This window comes from Chinchilla lanigera, unplaced genomic scaffold (assembly GCF_000276665.1).
Source record: "Chinchilla lanigera isolate Chin_1 unplaced genomic scaffold, ChiLan1.0 scaffold00001, whole genome shotgun sequence".
Taxonomy (NCBI): Eukaryota; Metazoa; Chordata; class Mammalia; order Rodentia; family Chinchillidae; genus Chinchilla; species Chinchilla lanigera.
In genome coordinates this window covers 46,195,036-46,213,433 of record NW_004955402.1, presented here as the reverse complement: position 1 = coordinate 46,213,433, position 18,398 = coordinate 46,195,036, and the positions used below count along the sequence as shown (strand labels likewise).

The window sequence follows — 18,398 nt, the reverse complement described above, 5'->3', positions numbered from 1 at the left end:
CTCAGAATATGAAGGGACAGGTTTGGGCAATGTGATTTTATCAGTGACCACACTACTCTGTTGAATCAGTACAAGTTCTGCCTCACAAAGAACTAACACATTTAGTACGCGAACAGGGACTGCTCTTAAGATGGTGCTTTCATTTGCTGTATTGGTAAAAGACATTTATTGTATTTATTCGAGAAATAGTTCACACATTTTCGGATAGATGGTAATATTTTCCAGTATCTACACTCCTCAGAAACAGCTGCCTTTTCCACTTCTAATATTTGATTTTCTGGAGCTAAAAGATTTGATATTATGACTTTTCCCTTTTCCTTGAGGTATATTCCCTTACAAATTATACATGGCCTATGGTTAAGTTTTTAACATGTTTCAGAGAGTCTAATAAACATACCAATCTTTTCTTTCTTTGAGATACAACTCCGCATGCTATTATTATTGTCTTGCAAGGGTACTGTCACATCTCTATTATTAAAGTATTTCTTCCTTGCTCATTCAGAGTATCAGTTTCCTTTTCTTTCTTCCTCGATCTTCTGTTAAGTTGAAAAGTCAGCAAGATAAGTCAGGAATGATAATAGTAAATTCTCCCTTTAGTGGAATTAAACCTATTGAAGACATGAGTACTTGAGGTACCAAACTATGAAAATATGGTGGCTCTACTCACTATATAATCTGTTACAAAAATATGGTCATATCATTCTATATGATTAGGTCAATGGTAGCAGATTCCCAAAATAAAATGCACTCAACAATGCACCCATTAACGTTTCAAAAGGAACATGCAGTTCCTTAACAGATGGCTTTACTTTTCTACTCTTCCTATTTACTTTATTATGAACAAAGTACAATAACCTGTTGTTATACACCAGTCAGTCCAAAGTCCAGTGGCAGCCAGTCTCAATGGAACTTTAGAACAGATTTATCTTATTTAAAATTGCTTGCTCAAATCTTATTTATGACTATGAACTAGCGTATACAGTATAGAATCATTAATAATCCCCCAACTCTTTCTTGGTTCTCTTTTTTCCCATGTATTACTAGGAAGCTTTACCATCATTTTTTTCTGCCATAATCATATTTCTCTGATTATATATAGCCTAGCATGTACTTTTATAGTTGTTTGACTATTGAGCCTTTCATTCTTTTCTCAATCTCTTATTTCCTCTTTTCTGAACTCTTCTGCCTTTTAATAAGAGCACAGAAACTGGCATTCACTTTGCCCATGTGCACTTCCTTCCTGGCTTGCAAAGCATAGTAAAAGAACTTTTTACAGGATGGCTAAAGTTCTTTGTTCCGGTCACAGTTTTGCTTTAACTATGAAAAGCAGAAGTCACTAGTGCCTTTAAGCCTTGGTTTAATCATTTACAATACAGTGGTCTATAAGGGCCCACATGATCTCTTGAGTTCCTTCCCAGTTCTGTATTCACTGGAGATGATTAGCAATATTGGCACTGTACTTTTCTAAGGAGTGACACCTCACTACGAGAAATTGATAGCATTCCACTGGCTACTGATAGTTAAACTTCACTGAGAAATTAAAATGCCAAGATATATATAAAGTTTCCTTTTGATTAGCAGAAGTCTTAGCTATAATTCATTCTGTTCTTTATTTCTTCCAATATAATAAGACATAAAACATCAGGTCATTGTCTTTGAAACCACAGAATACATAAACAGAAAATTAAAAATGTTTTAAGATTATGAGATAGCTAAAATAAGTAAGACAAATCAAATCAAAATTTCAGTTTTCTATAATACTTATATAATTTAAGAAAAAAAGTTCTCAGTCTTTCACAAATCAGCTTCATTATAGAACTGGTTACATAAAGGCAGGTACACTTTAAAACAAGGATACAACAACAGGAAAGTGCACTGTAGGCTTCAAAAAGATGGGTAGCAATGTCCAGTCTTTTAGAATCCACAATTTGTAAGTTGTTCACCAAAGCTAACTTATGCAAATGTGGTATAACAACTGAAAAAGGAAAAAGAAATTGTTAAATTTTTACCTCAAACATACATACAAACTCTTATACTTTATAAAAAATGGTTTTAATATATAAAAGTTCATTTTAATGCTGCGTACTTTCAAAAGGCTGCCCACATTCTATGTTTGCCTTTTCCTACTAGAAAAGAAAGTATGAGAAACAGTTTATATAGCACTGTCCCTATTAACTAATTATGAGGTTGTCTACAGGTCATTTGGCTTCACTCTTAATTTATAAATATCAAAAATGTAAAAGAAATATAAACAACCTAGATCTTGTGTTATCTGTGCTTACAAAATGTTCTTTATAAAAATTACCAACATATTAAATAAAAGATAAATGCAATACTTATTCTTTCCTTCAATAATAAATTATTTCACTCCTTCATAAAACTATTATTACCTTTGGTTTATCAAATTATTAGCAAAGACCAGTATCAAATAGCACTGGTGGCTAAATCTGCAAATCACCCAAATGGGTTTAATATCTTCAAAGAACAATGTAAAAATTCAAAAATACTGCCTGCTGTGATAAAAGCAATGGTCTAAGAACAATACACAATGCAGTAGCAATGAGCATCCATTGTACCTAAGATTGTGTTATTTGTATACCATTTCTCAGTAAAACTGGGATTCTTTGGAGAAATGGCTTTGGAGTCAGTAACTGTTAAAATGGTGTCTTACACAGCCCTTTTCTAGTCTCTTCTTGGTTAGGGAATACAAAATACCATTCATAAGCACAGACTGCTGACCAACTATAGTGACTTCCTCTTGTTTGCAATGAGCCTGTGTATGTAAATGCAAGTCTTCCCCTGAAAAAACTTCTGCTTCCTGAAGAGACCAAGGGTATAATCACAACTTTCTTGCTTAGCTTAGTAAATGGCAAAACAAAACAAACTTTATAAAAACTTAGAATTGAAATGGGTATTTAAAAAAAAAATCTTTTTTTTGTCTTTTTGAGATGGGCCCACTATACAGTTTAGGCTGGCCTTGAGCTCACTTTGTAGTCCAGGCTGGTCTTGAACTCACGGTGATCCTCCTGTCCCAGCCTCCCGAGTACTGGGATTACAGGTGTGCGCCACTATGCCCAGCCTAAAATGAGCATTTTTAAGGCCTTTTTCAACTTGTTAAAATGAGTAATAGTATTATTAAGATGAGCTCTAAAAAAAGTTAGGAGATAAAAACTCCAAACATTCAGTTGTTAGCTTTACCAATTGGTCTACTGAGGCCTCACCAAAATAAATAATGATTTTAATTTCTTAGTTGAATCTTAGTTTCTCCCACCAAAGACTCTATAGTGATTTCTTCTGAAACCTTCTGCAACTTACCTTCCCTATACTTCATCTACTTATGCATGGTCCATGTTTTCCTTTTGCTTCTAACTTTTTTAACTTTGTTTAGTTTCTCTCAGGAATGGAACAATAATACTGTACAACACCCCTTAGAACTGCCTCACTAGAAGACAAATCTACAGAATTTAGTTTAAAACTCTAGTCTAGGGTTAAAGGGCTTTCCTAATTCTCAAAAAGACACACATTTACTACAGAATCCAAGATTTCAGTATTTATATACTATGTTGGGCTGTACTTATATAATTAATTCATTTATTACCCATAAGATGGATTTAAATGGCTAAAAGCAGTAAGACATTAAAGACCAGAAGGCTTAATAAACCTGGTGGGAATAATTTTGAAAATGACCTTTAGTAGGAAAGAAAAATAGGAAATAAGCACTATTAAGACCACTGCAGGAGCTTTTTTTCTTTTTTTTAATGGCAAACTGGAGAGACATAAAGTTGCAAACAAAATAAAGACCAGCCAATAGATGGATTTATTTTACTGATTGTTTTTTTCCAATCGATTGTTTTTTCCTTGAGAAAGGGTCTCTGCTTCTAAGTTTCTGAAAATATTCTATGATAGATCCAAAAGCTAAAGTAAAGGAAATCTTGTTTTTTTGTTTTTTTTTTTTGGCAATATATACGGACCTGAAACAAGGAACTCAGATAAAACTAATCTGAAATGGAAAAGCCAACCCTTAAGAAAATGTTCGAGGTATGAACATTTTCAAAGTCTTATAAAATGAAGTAGTTGAAAAAAAAATGGTCCTTAAAATTAAGACCAAAAGTCCTGTGATAACTTAAGAATTAGGACAGAACATGGGCTAATGGAAAAACTAATATCTTCTATTAGTTAAGAAATAGAGGGATTTCTATAAACAGATAAATAAATAAGTACCCAAATGCTACTTCCCAAGGACAACACTAACACATTAAAATTTCTGTTCTTCCTCTAAACTCCCGAAGGGATCTATAAATAACATTCTTTCTGATAGGTATTTTGCTTTGCTACGATTTTTTCCTTCCTCCCTCCCTCCCTTCCTTCTTTCTTCCCTTCCTTCCTTCCCTCCTTCCTTTTGTCTCTCCCTCCCTCCCTCCCTTCTTAGTTTTTGTTTTCAGGACTCTTGCTAAGTTGTCCAGACAGGACTCCACTTGTAATCTTCCTGCCTCAGCCTCCCTCAGAGCTGGAATTATAAGGGTATGTCACCAGTGCTCTGCTTATCATTAATTTATTAATATAAAAAGCATTAAATTACTCAGGGTAAAGTTTTAAAGCAAAAAATTATTCATGTGACCCAGAAATAAGTTCAAAAGAAAAAAAGAAGGGGAGAGGAGTAATTAAAAAAAAAAAAGGTCTGGCTGTGCCAGAATGTTAAAGAAGACTATATCAGACATATCTGCTAGTATACAGTGAGTTGTAGGAGGCTTCAGGGATAATGGTTTGTAAGGTCTTTTTAAGCAGTAAGAGTTTCTACTCTAAATCTTTTCTTAAGCTCACTTTTAACGGTTATTTGGGGACCAGATTTAGCAAAAAAATTTTTTTCTGTTATGCAGTTCTATAAATTTAATAGGTAAAAGAATCCAGTCTACAAATAAAGCTGTTAAAAATAAAGTAGTATGGTTACTTTTAAAAGTTCGTGAACCTTCTAGAAAGAGACATAAAGATGCAGACAGTATGTTTGATTTGAGAAATTGTAGTCTTAGCATCACTGAAGACAAGATTCTAGAGACACATCAAAATACAGGCAGAAGAGCCTATAGGAATACAGATTGATTCTTCCTAGCTTATCCTAAATCTCTTTTGAATGTACATAAAAAATACTGAACATGATGGCACAAGTTGGGGCTGGGGATTTAGCTCAGTGGTTCAGCAGCACAGTGCCTGCCTGGCAAGCGCAACATCATGAGTTCGATTCCTGGTACCGGAAAAAAAAAAAAAAAAAAAATGATGGCACAAGTCACCCATTACAATCTGCTTATTTCTCAATCCAGGAGCCAAGAGTAACCTTCTTGGCCTCAGAATAACACCACCTCAGTGATGTCAAAGCATCTTCAGACCTACTAGGATTGTCTGTAAGATAACATGTGAGACTGTTTCTATTGCTAACTAAAAATACCAAACCTTTTCTACTGGTTGGCCAATTATGAAAATATCCAGTGAAAAAGAATCTTATTATTTGTGTTTCTATGGTTTGGTACTTACCCATGTCCTCAACAGGCCAACAGACCTTTTGAAGACTACAGTCCAAAAGTTGACTTAACATTTTTTGTTGATGACTCATCTTAAAAATGGTAAGACATAACTTAAGCTGGATATCCAATAATTAGTCTATTGGGGAGTCCAATTTTGTAGTAGAAACTAAACTGACTTAAGTGGTTGATGCAATGGGCTACTCTAAGGCATGTAAAACTGCTGACAATAAAATTGCTGAAGTATAGCAGTGATAACTGGTACACTTTTGGAGTAATAATTCCTGGATGTTTCAAAAAGGTAGAAACCCATAGTAAAAGAGACAAATTAGAGAGCTTGGGATGAAGCTTACTGGTATAGCACTTGCCTAGCATGCACTAGGTCTTAGGTTTAATCCCTAGCACCACAAAAGGAAAAAAGTAATTAGAGAAAAAGCTTTAAGATAATCATGTAGATCACTTAAGTGGTCCACAAGCTATGACTTAAAATAAAGTGGTGTATCATGCTGATGGCATGGTGAGTGGGAGAAATGTGTATTTCCTGTAAGAATATGTCTAGAAACACACAAAACTTTCCTAAAAAATAAAAAGCCCTCTAAATATAGCATCACAGTCTTTTACAATGAACAGGTAAGGTATGTTTCTACTATACCTTTATGCTTAGAGTTACTTGTCATATGTGATATAGCAACTAGTACACAGTATAGGAAACCATCCACTAAAAGCAACACTGATCACTTCACAAAAAAAATAACTTATTTTGAGTTTAGCTTTCAGTACACGAAAGAGAAAGTGCAGCAAGGCTTTAACACATGACAAATCCTCAGAGAAGCTTCTGGCTGTGATCTTACAATTCAAGATGAAAGTACAGAAATGCAACTTACATTCATCTCGGAACCTGGGTTCTGCATTAGGTCCAACTCTACCAAATGTTTTTATGATCTCCATATGCAAAGAATGCTGGTCTTGATACTGTGGATCTTCCAGGAAAGAAGCCAACTGCATTTTCACTCTTTCCAGCAACTTAACAGTGAATATTGTAGAGTCATTTTATAGAATATTAAAAACTGAGTAGTGCAGTTAAAGCAAAAGATACACATTAAACATTGCTTGCAGCAGGGTATTCAGACGATGTGTAACTCCATCATAGCAGAAATGTGGAATTAATGATGTACTCATTTATCTTTTAGCTCAGAAAAAGTTTCACATTTTTGTTTATGCTTGTTAATTCTTAATTTATTCTAAAAATACAAACATTCACTGATAAATTTTAAAAACAAAAGGAAAATACTCCATAATATTTAGGGAAAAGATCATTTTATGATGATTTTATATTTAACACATAATTCTTAACATAAATTACAGTGTAAGTTACCCAATTATTCACCTCCTGCAAGCAATGAGTCATTAATGAGTTATATCTTACTCACAGTTCCTTAAAAGACATTTTTATTTTAGGATTTAAGAACATGTTGAAATTCTGCCAAAACTGCAAGCATTGCAGAATGATATCCTTTTTTTCTGTTGCTTCATCCATGAAATATATTTTAAAAAAAGAAAGTCTTTCTATAACAGAATTTATAACGATTATAAAAATCTTTATGAAAGAAATTTTATCAAATTTTTTCTTTTTGAAGTAAAATGTCCACCAAATGGAGAAAATTGTTTTCCACTTAAGTGACCAGATAGTATGTCCATAAATAATTTATTTCCTAATATACAGGGTTTTTCATTTATGTAAGAAAGAACATGTTCAATATGATAACAAAACCCAAAAATTCTGATACTAATTTTGAAAAGTATTCTATAGTCAATGTTGCAAGCAGAGTTTTAAAAACTTGAAATCATTTTCAGAATTGAAAGACACTTTTAGGGAGGAAGACCTTGGTAGTTTTATGAAAGGAGGCACTGAGAAGTTTTGTACAGTGATATATACTATAACAAGATGACAGACAGTAGTACACCTGATGACTTTTAAGGCTTCAATAATATAGTAGTTAGAATACAGGTGCCGCCTTCCTTCACACATAACGCTGAGACAGATTTGTGTTCCTGATGTTATACAGCAAAACAGTCTTTAAATTTGTGCAAACTGGCAATCGAGAATTTATGCACACTGGCTAGAAGTCTATAGAAAAATGCAAGGTTTGGGAACTAGACTTGATTTGAAAGATTATTCGAAACTGCAGTACCTAGCTAGGCTTAAAACAAAACATCGAAGGGTTGGCCTATAATTAAGTTGAGAGGACTACAGCTATGGAATATGGAATAGCTCTGAGAATTATTCAGTCAGGCTATCCTGCTTTCAAATACTGAGACCCTCCCCTGGCCCTTACCAATGAAGAAACAACACGAAAGGTATGACTCTCCTTGCCCCTACCTTGAGGTATGTGTATGCTAATTTGTCATCAATCACTTTAACAGTAGATACAAATGTATTTTAATTATTTCCTACCTCTCTCTGAATAACTGTTTCCATAATAGTGCCAAAGGCTGGAATTGTGGCAATCCTGACAGAGCTGTTAGAAATTAAAAAAGAAAGAAACTGAACTTTAAGATTTAAAAAAATGTGCACTATTAAAATGTGTATCAAATTAAGTACAAGGTCAAAATACTATATTAGTCTCTAGCAATGACAAATTAAATTTTTAAAAAAGCAGACCAAGAAGAATGCTCAAAAAGACAGGCAGGGAACTTAAGGTCGCAGTCTATGAAACTCACAATTCAGGATCACTGGACAAGGTAACAAGGGCCGGAGCAACCCGCTTGTCAACTAACGCTTCACTCATGCCTCGAAGAGTCAGCTGTAAACCAGTCAACATGCAATAAAAAATGGTTTGGTAAACTGGAATGAGAACTGGGTTAGCTGTGACTGAGGATGGGCAGGACTCATTGGCCTTTCTTGGTTTAGTCACCCACACGAGACATTAAAATGTTATGCCTTTGGTTCATGCCACTACACTTACTGGGAACAACCTGTTAATAAGATTAGCAGAGCATCCTTTCTTGGCTTGGAAGAAATAGTCCATCAGCATGTTTTATGTTCTGATAAAGTTTGAGTACTAATATTCTTGGTCTCCTAATATTCTTTGGTCTAATACACTGCCTCCAAATTAGGCTTACTGTGAGGGTTGATTTAGAAAGCAACAAGAAGATATATAAATAGTAAGATGATAAAGCCTAAAATCAAGCATAAGCCAATATTATTATTTTAAAGTGATTCTTTAATGAATTTTAAAGCTGATGGTTATTTCCTGACAGGCACATTTTGAAAGGGATGCTGAATGTAAAAGGCAGGGATGACACTTACATTTCAGGGTCACTGGAGAGAGTAATGAGAGCAGGAACAACCCTCTGAGCTACCAGAGTTTCGTTCACCCCCTTCACCAACAGCTGATTGGTCAGCACAGGGGGTATTCACAGGTGATGCATGGAAAGAGCAAACAGTGTGCCACGGGAAGAAGAAAGGAACAACCACGAGAAAGAAAACACAAAAGCAAAACCAAAATTAGAAGCTAAGCAAATACTGCTACTAGAATGCTTTACAAAGGCAGAGGGTGCTTAGGAGGAAAATAAAGCTTAAATAGCCTAGGAGTCCACAAAAAGAGATGTTGTCACCAATTCAATGGCAGTTTGTACTTTTGGTCAAAATGTCTATGTAATTTCCATAGTCACTTAAAATGAAATATAAAAGAAAAATTTATTTCTTTAAAAAAGAAGAAGAGGATACATCTTTTGTATGGTTGAAATTCTCAAATTAAACTTGGTGTGATTTTATTATGATCAGTAAGGTACAAACTGTACTGTTTTTAAACCAAACTCAAAGGGCTAGTAGCCACCACTGAACTGCTTATGACTACTCTATAGCAAATAAATTAAAAATCACAGAGGAAAATTCCTAGCCTTTTAAATCCCATAGCTTTTTTTGAAGTACAGGGACACAATGCAGCAAAATACTCCTAGAGTGTAACACCTGGAAATCAGCTCTGGGTTCAGACTCCAGTTCTCTCCACTTATTTGTCTTAGAGTCTGAGATACAGTATATCGCATAATCTCTTGAAACTCAGTTTTCACATCTGAAAATGGTGATACTATCATGTAACTTAAAGCACTATTGTGCTATTAGTTTGTACATAATTTTCATACTGTGCACAATAAGGACTATGCATTCAAGAAGTGAGCAATTAATTATTGTGACTTTAAAAATATACATATATACACAGTATTTTGTAGAACTGAGGAGTGGACTCAGGACTTTTGCACTAAGTTACATCCCCAGCCCTTTTATTTTTATTATTTTATTTTTGAGACAGGGACTTACTAAGTTCCTAAATTGTTGCGGCTGGGCTGAATTCTGGATCCCTTGCCTCAGCCTCCCAAAGTGCTGGGATTACTGGTGTGTGCCACCACGCCCAGATAAAAGTATATGATCTCTGACATATTTGGAAAAGTAAATTGTTTAATTAAAAACTGTTGTAGTTAACCTCTAAACCACTTTATATTTCTCTAAAAAGTGCAAATAAATTTTAAAATATGTTGAATAGAATTAATCTGTCTCTATATCTAATGATAAACAAGAACTCATTTAGCAAACAAAGCTAATTTGCAAATAAGAGGACCATACTGAAAAGTATTCATTTTGTTTCTACAAATATTACAAAATTTTGAGCTTACCCTCTCCTCAACTTCAAAATGTAAGCACAATTTAATCCTAAATGCTAGCCAACCTGTTCACCTAGTAATGGAACTCACCTTAACAGATCAAAGAAGCTACAAAATTTTTAGTAACAAAAATCTATTGTGTGATATTCTGTCCATACAGCCCATCAGAGTGAATAGCTCACTTTATGTGAAATTATTTAATTTTGCAAAATTCTGTTACTAATAATTAACTAATTTATGCTAGAATCTACTTCATTATTCTGAAATAATTTCTATCAAAAAACATAATTATGCAGGAATAAAACGATAACAGAACTTTTATTATTCCCTCAGATACTATAGATGTCAGGTAAAAACAGGACAAAGAAGTTCAAATACTTCTAATTAAAACTTTCTTCTTTTGTACGATAAATAAGAGAGCTTAGATGTGAATTAGTAAAGTTTCTCTTTATATGTCTGCTATCTCACTCCCACCAGAGGCATTAAAAAGAATAAACTAGGAGACCAGTTAACTTTGCATTGTTCTGGGGGAGGTCTTAAATTCAGTTGCTTTAATTAAACTAGAAAATTAGAAAGTAAACTAAGAGCTATGAATTTTTACACAGTATATCATTTCGTTTTTATACTTGATGAGGTAAGTACAAATACTACCAATATTTTAGCAGAGGAAGAAATTAAAATTTGGATAAGTTAAGTAATTTGTCCAGGGTATTACAGCCAAATATTAGTAGAGCTAAAAAATGGACTCAATCTTTTTTTTTTTTTTCCGGTACCAGGAATTGAACTCACGACCTTGCACTTGCCAGGCAGGCGCTGTGCCGCTGAGCTAAATCCCCAGCCCCAAAATGGACTCAATCTTATCTGACTTAATGTTGAAATCTTCTATAAGTTGTGGTCTAATATTAAAGTTCAATTTCCTCATGACTGATAATACATAATTACATGAAGTTCTTTTGTGCATCTTTTGAAAAATCCACTATGTCATACTAAGAGTCACCTAATAAATTCTTTTACATTTATTTTGTTAAGCTGCTACTTCAAAAGGTAAGATATACCCTTTTTTAACAATGAGACTAATGTAACTGATTGGGTTATCCATTTTTTTGTCCAGTCATCTAAAAATTAAGCTAAATTTGGTGTTTATTTTCATTATTTCATGATAGGTTCCTGGTACATCCATTTCAAGAGATTTTGATTTACCCTTTTAAAAACGTGATTTTAAAGAATGCTATTTTTTATGTTTTTATTTTGAAAGAACTAATTTTGAGGGGGAGCAGGCATAATTCTAAATTACAAAGCAATAATATAAAAGGAAATCTTATGAACCAGATTTTATAAATACAATTTTTTCAAAATTAGGACCATTAACAAAAAATAACTGACTGATATGGCTCAGTAAAATTTTATCATAGATGAATTTGAAAAAATACTCAAGTAGTTTGTCAACTAGACTTAAGTTCATAAGGAAACTAAGCATATACTAAAAACTGCTTATACGTAAGCATGGTTTCCACCAGCACTAACAACAAATATGTAAAACAAAACCAAGCAAAAGCCACATATATGATAGAAGGCAGAAAAATAAAACAAACAAAAACCAAACAAAAAAAGAAATGGAAGCTTCATTTTATTTAAATTATTTTCATTTATATGGCATGCTTCACCAGTGCATACACACAGTTTAGAAACTAAGCATTTAAGAAAAAGAAATTGCTTCACGGTCTTACAATAAAGTCTCATGAAGAGACTGCACTAAAGAAATGGCTCTTATCAAGGCATGGTGCTGTACACCTGCCATCCTGGCACTCTGGTAGCTTAATGCAAAGGCCCTGAGTTGAATCTCAGTACTAAAAAAAAAAAAGAAGAGAAAAAAGTCTATCACTTTTCATTTATAAGAATTTTTTTTTCTCTTTCAGGGAGAGGAGAGAAAAGAATTTTCTTTTATGGTAATGTCTCTTTTCAGCATACTGCATAACTGAAATTATTAAAACCTAGAAGGAACTTGTACTAGACATAAAGGCAAACCATCTGAGTTCGATTCCCAGTACAAAAAAAAATCTGAAAAGCAAACTGTTGTCATTCACCTTGACAATAAGTCCTTAATTAGAGATTTTTGATAAAAATGTAATACCTAAGATAATAAAATGGACAGAGGGGTGTCAACTTCCTATTAAGAATGGATTTTTTTTTTAGATTCCATGAATGTATCTTACATACTTATAAATTTTAGAAGGCAACTTTTGTTTTGTTTTTTGAGACAGGGCTCACTATGTAGTTCAGGCTGGCCTTGATCTCATTATGTAAATGAGACTGGCCTTGGACTGCAATTTTCCTGCCTCAGACTCCCCAATGCTGGGATTACAGGTGTGTGCCAACACACCTGGCTAGAAGGCAAATATTTTAAATGTATCAGTAGCCTATTCTTCCAACTGCAAATTATTTTAAATTACAGAGAAATTCTGAAATGGTAGAACATTGAATTATTCAATTCTTCTTATGGAAGTAACTGCTTTAAAATAGTTAAGAATTCACATGCACATTAGCAACAACTTTAGTTTGAATAAGTATATGTTCCCTGTACTATTATATTATTTTGCAAAATAACATGGATAAAAACTGACAGTGATAGTTAATACTTATTATAAGCTCTTATGTTCCAGACATAGCGCTAATGGCTTTTGAAGCATTAATTCATTTAATATTAACAAAATCCTTTGAAATGGATAATTTTTTTATTATCTTCATCATTTTGTACATGAGGAAACTAAGTTTGGAGAAGTTCAAATCTGCCCAAGTAACTTTTAGGTCACTAGGTGGCAGAGGTGGAAATTGAACCCAGGCAGCCTGGCTCTACAGCAACTCAAAAGGATCAAGAAACACTAAACCAATTAGAGATCTCAAATTAAAGTTCAAGAAACATGTATTTATAAATATATAATAGGCTACGACACAGTTTGCTATTTGATGGGCACTACAGATAGGTACTACCTCAGTTTTCATGTTTAACTTGGGTGAGTAGCAATTCAATGAAATTGTGGTAAATAATGATAATCTCATCAGTGTATCAGCATTTATGCACAGGAGTGTTATTCCAGAAGGAATAGTGAAGTAGGATTAATGAATAAAATAAATATTCCCATAACTGCAATAATTGATTTTTTAAATGCTTCTAAAGAATTCAATAACTTCAAAGATACCCTATGTTGTTTTAGTGACCATTTACCTCAATATGTAGAAACACAGGACCAGAAAGATTAAAATAGGATGGAAATTAAAAATAAGATTTAAAGCAGAATTTGAGAAATAGAACTGATTAATATAGTAACAATTAAGGAAACCAGAAAGTAGGAAATTCTTAAATACAGCAAAGCTAAAGTTCTGCCCTCTCACACAGTACACAACTAGACAATATTCAAAGCCATAACATATTAATACAATATAGTATGCAAAGCTTGTTTTTAAAAAAAACTTCCCCTTCTCTCTCTACCAAAAAAATTGTTACAACCGGACCCAATATAACCACATGCTGACATACCTCAAACATTCTAGCAGCAGTACACCTCACAAGTGCTGAAGTATGGACAACACCATACCACAAAACAGTTAATAGTAACTCATGGTAGGCTGGATTTGCACTGGAAGAAAAATATTAGTGTTGAAATACAGAGCCACAGTGCCTTTTCTGTGTACACAAAAATACTATGTGTAAGAATAATTAATGATAAAAATGTTAGCAGAACACATGGAATTACACTGCATGGTTTAGCAGGCCACAGCTAAGAGTCTCTAAAAAAGGAAGTCACCTTATAAAACCACAAACTATATTCAGAAATCACACTTTTAGTTTCTCTAAGCATTTGCAATTGTGACAGAAATTTTAATAAAGATAATAATTTCTAAAGAAAAATAAAATTTCTTTCTAACAAAATAGGGAACAGCACTGGACCAAGAGTGAGATGGATAAGTTACATCTCTGTGGGTCTAACTTCTGTATCTATAAACAATGAGGAAGCAATAAATGCCTTTGTATGTCATGGGTTGTAGTGGGTTCAAATAAGATAAATTCAAACCATATATACGGATGGCTATGTTGTATGAAGCTTATCCAAATATGAGATGGCATCCTTAACAAATGCATATGCCTGTTTTCAGTAAAGACTGAGATAAAGCTACTTTAGGAACCAGATGATATAATTATCAGCAGGATTAAAGAAAAAAATAAGGAGGCTAAGGATCTCTCTTTCAGTTGAGGCTCCCTTCAGTTGTAGAAACTATTTTTTAAAAATTTTTCCTGATTTAATTTTTTAAATTTCTTCAAAGAAAACATGCTTATTACTCTTTATTCCATTTAAAAAGTGTACTGATTACAAAACATTAAGAATTCCCACCTAAAGAAAAACAAAAAATCTTGCAGGGCATGGTGGCACATGCCTGTAATCCCAGCACTTGGGAGGCTAAGGAAGGAGAATCAGTGTGAGTTGGAGGCCAACTTGGGTTACACAGTGAGTTCAAGGCCACCCTGAACTACACAGTGAGACCCTGTATCAAAAAACTGAAGCAAACAAACAAATCTTAAGTCCAAACCAAGAGAACTGTTGTACAGATTTAAAACATACGCATTCTACAAATCCAGCTTAAACTTTATGTTTTTTTTTTCTTCAGGTACTGGGGATTGAACCCAGGGCCTTTTTGCATTGAGCTACTAACCCAGCTCATTTTCTATTTTGAGACAGGGTCTCATTAAGTAGCTAAATTGTCCAGGTTGGGTTCAAATTTGCATCTTCCTGCCTCAGCTTCCCAGAATGCTGGGATTACATTATAGGTGTGTGCCACCACGCCTGGCTTCATAAGCCTTTTGTTTGTTTGTTTATTGATTGATTCATTTATTTATTTTCTCTCACTGTTGAAGCATATAACAGCCCCTCCCCTCTCCCCTTTCTGTTTCAAACTGGATGGCTGTTCCTTTGGACAGTTTTAAAACTTCAAGTGGAACTTCCCATTGCTATCATTGTGGGGCTTCTCTTCTTTGTGTGATTTGTATCTTCCTGAGTCTTTTACTTTTTTCTTTTATATGCCTTTTAAAAAACTATAAACTATTATTTTTTTTTTACCCCAGTTCCACAAAAGAAGCCTTCAAGCTATCAAGAGGAGCATGAGATAATGAAAGTAGAGTCATTACATCTTCTAAGAATCCAACTAACAGTTTTCGGTCTTCTTCCTACAGAGGAAAAATACTGATAATGAATTTCTAAGCAATCAAGTAGTATTAAATATCATAATTACTTCCCTGTAATTAGAAAATGTTACCAATATGGGGAAAATATTCTAATTAGAAAACTAAAGATATTTATCAAACATATCTATGATCACATCCTATGATAAACATATCAACATCTTATGGCATGAAGTCTAAGACTAACTTTAATTCTTTAATTTAAACTTGTGTTGTCCAATACAGTAGCCACTAATCCACATGTGATTTGGGGGCGTGGTTTGAGACAGGGTCTCACTACGTAGTTCAGACCAGCCTTAAATTCATTTTGTAGTCCATGCCAGCTTTGAATTCATGGCAATCCTGCTTCAGCCTCCCATAATCCTCGGTGCTAGGATTACAGGTGTATGTAACCATGTCCTGCAGAAAATATCTTTTGTTTTTGTTAAAAAATGTTAGAAAAACCAAATATGTGAAATTAAGAAATTTAAGAAAAATATTCCATCTTATCAGGAAATACAAATGTAAGAAGGTAAGATCAAGTTGTCATTAAGCATGTAGAAAGTCAACAATAAACAGCTTCTGAATATATCAAAAGATCCACAAGGAAGACTGGATTACTTTCGAACATTCCTTTTCCATAGAAGTTAGTTTTGAATGAGGTCAAGTAAAGGACTGACAAAAAAAGAAGAAAAAGATTCATACGGAAAAGGGAAGGATACGGCAGTTTTAAAATATGATAGGCTAACTAATGAGAAGGAATTGGCATCAAAGTAAAGTTGGAAAAGAGAGTTCACTCATTTTCAGTTATCAACTATGTCTACAGACATAACTGGGGAAAAAGTTATAAAGGAGTGATAAAATAGTTCTAAATGAGCATGATTTTTGAAAATTTACTATAATCTCAGTTTTGAAATCTTAAAAATTAGCAATGCTGTTTATGTATTTGATACAACATAATTGTGCTGACTACCAAAAACTGTGTTTGGTAAGAAAAAATATTAACTGCTATGTATGTTTTCTCACTATCTCAATTTACTAAATATTTCTAATGAGCTGAAAAGTTCTTATCTATTTAGAAAAATAAAAATGCATTTGGACTTTACAGTGACTCAAAAGACATGTCCTTGTCATTTATTTTGCAAATCTATTCTGAAGGCTTACTATTGGCAAAACCCTGCACCTGATTCTTTATTATGTTTTTTGGTTTGCTTGTTTGTTTGTTTTTGGTACCAGGAATCAAACTCAGGACCTTCCACTTGCCAGGCAGGCGCTTAGTGTCACTGAGCTATATCCCTGGCCCTTCTTTATTATGTTGTAAAGTGGTATTTATGGTCAAAATAAAAATACAAACCAAAAGCTTTGAAAGGGAGACAGATAGACACACACACACAGACAAAGACAGAGAGAGAGAAAGAGAGGGAGAGGCTGATAATAGACTTCTTGTGATATCAAACAGCTGAACAGCTTCTAAATTAAAGAGAATGGTACGCATACTATTGTGTCTTGCCCTATGCTAGTACCTAGTATCACTGATCTTCACCAATTTAAGAGACAATCTATTAACATTGCAGGACTTTAAATAATCTGGTATGTATCCATGCTACAAGGTAGTCTTACAAACTCATGTTGGAGAGTGCTTTTTAACAGAATTGGAACATCCATTGAAAAATATTATGTGATACTGCAAAACTGTTTTTCTAATACTGTAAGATCATTCAAATGTGTTTGGGAGAAGAGTGTAATAAATATGAACTGATGTACTTTGAATTTAAAGGACAGAAGTATTGTGGGTGAAAATTCAGGAAACCCATAAGAAAGGTGTTTCTTTTCCATTTTTACATTCTAATTTATAAAAATGGTTTATCAAGAGATTATGTAACGTGGGAATGTTTCACACTTCTGGACTAGGTTTATGACTTATTTGACCAATATACTGGCATGGAAGTAATGATGTGCTAATTTCAGGTTTAAGCTTTAGTCTACCAGATTCTACTTTTGCACCCATAGAAGCCTGTAGCAAGCAGGTAATAAATTCTGGCCTTACTGCTCTACATGTCAGAAGGGGAGAGAGAGTCCCTGAGAGCTCCTCATCCCATCAACAAAACAGCTTAATACGTCAATAACAAGTGACTACCAACAAGATCAGTAGAAGAAAAGCCAGCATGGCAAAGCTGAGATTGCTGAACCATGAGTAAATAAAATGGCTTATAACGTTTACAAGCTACTATGTTTTGGAGCAGTTACTACATAGTGACAATTAAGAAAAATAAAGTATTATTAAAAACTACTTTGCTGAAGACAAGCATTCTACAGCCTTTTGTAGTTTGCTTCACCTAACACATGTTCACATTTATTTATGAAAAATATATAATGAAACAGAGAAGCTGCTAAATAAGTGCAATCTAATATTAATAAATTTTTTTTCTTTTTTTAGATACCAGGAATTGAACTCAGGATCTCATGCTTGCCAGGCACATGCTGTGCCACTGAGCTATGTCCCTGGCCCAACACTAATAAAATATTAAAAAAGACATAATCTCTAAATTGATTTGTTCATGGGCTGGGGATTTAGCTCAGCGGCAAAAGCGCCTGCCTGGCAAGCGCAAGGTCGTGAGTTCGGTTCCCGGTACCGGAGAAAAACCAGAAAAAAAAAAAAAAAAAAAAAAAAAAAAAATTGATTTGTTCAACTGATGTTTTACTAAAAGCCTTATTATTCAAATATATTCTCCATTATAAATTATTAAATAAAATAAATTTTAATTTTCTTTTGTGTCACATTTTCATTTATGCTTTCACAACAAAAGATATATGTAAGGCCTTCTTCTAAATATAAGATACTGAATTTTTTCCTTACCTGAATATAACATGTGAGGACTCCTGTTGCATAAATGGGGACTGTAGCTTTAGTAAGGACCCCATTTCCTGCTGAGGAATCTAAAATTATTAAAATATTTTTAAAAGTCCAAGTGTGTTTTAGGTATAAAGAAAAAAATCTTGTAAAAGTAAAT

General features: G+C 33.6%; 1 protein-coding gene across 6 annotated transcripts in view; it reads right to left on the bottom strand.

The window, feature by feature from the left end:
• Nucleotides 1-18,398, bottom strand: part of Kiaa1468 (KIAA1468 ortholog) — a 111,496-nt gene that overhangs the window by 12,897 nt on the left and 80,201 nt on the right. The window contains exons 20-26 of one of the 6 annotated variants that reach the window (XM_005373018.2): nt 18,245-18,324; nt 15,287-15,393; nt 13,711-13,810; nt 8,824-8,906; nt 7,969-8,032; nt 6,398-6,536; nt 1,859-1,975 (exon numbers count right to left, since the gene is read on the bottom strand). In XM_005373018.2, coding sequence (XP_005373075.1) covers nt 1,859-1,975; nt 6,398-6,536; nt 7,969-8,032; nt 8,824-8,906; nt 13,711-13,810; nt 15,287-15,393; nt 18,245-18,324 — 690 coding nt within the window. Of the gene's footprint in view, nt 1-1,858; nt 1,976-6,397; nt 6,537-7,968; nt 8,033-8,234; nt 8,907-13,710; nt 13,811-15,286; nt 15,394-18,244; nt 18,325-18,398 lie in introns of those variants that run through there. The other 5 variants (XM_005373019.2, XM_013511190.1, XM_013511192.1 and 2 more) reach the window with 5 other exon arrangements.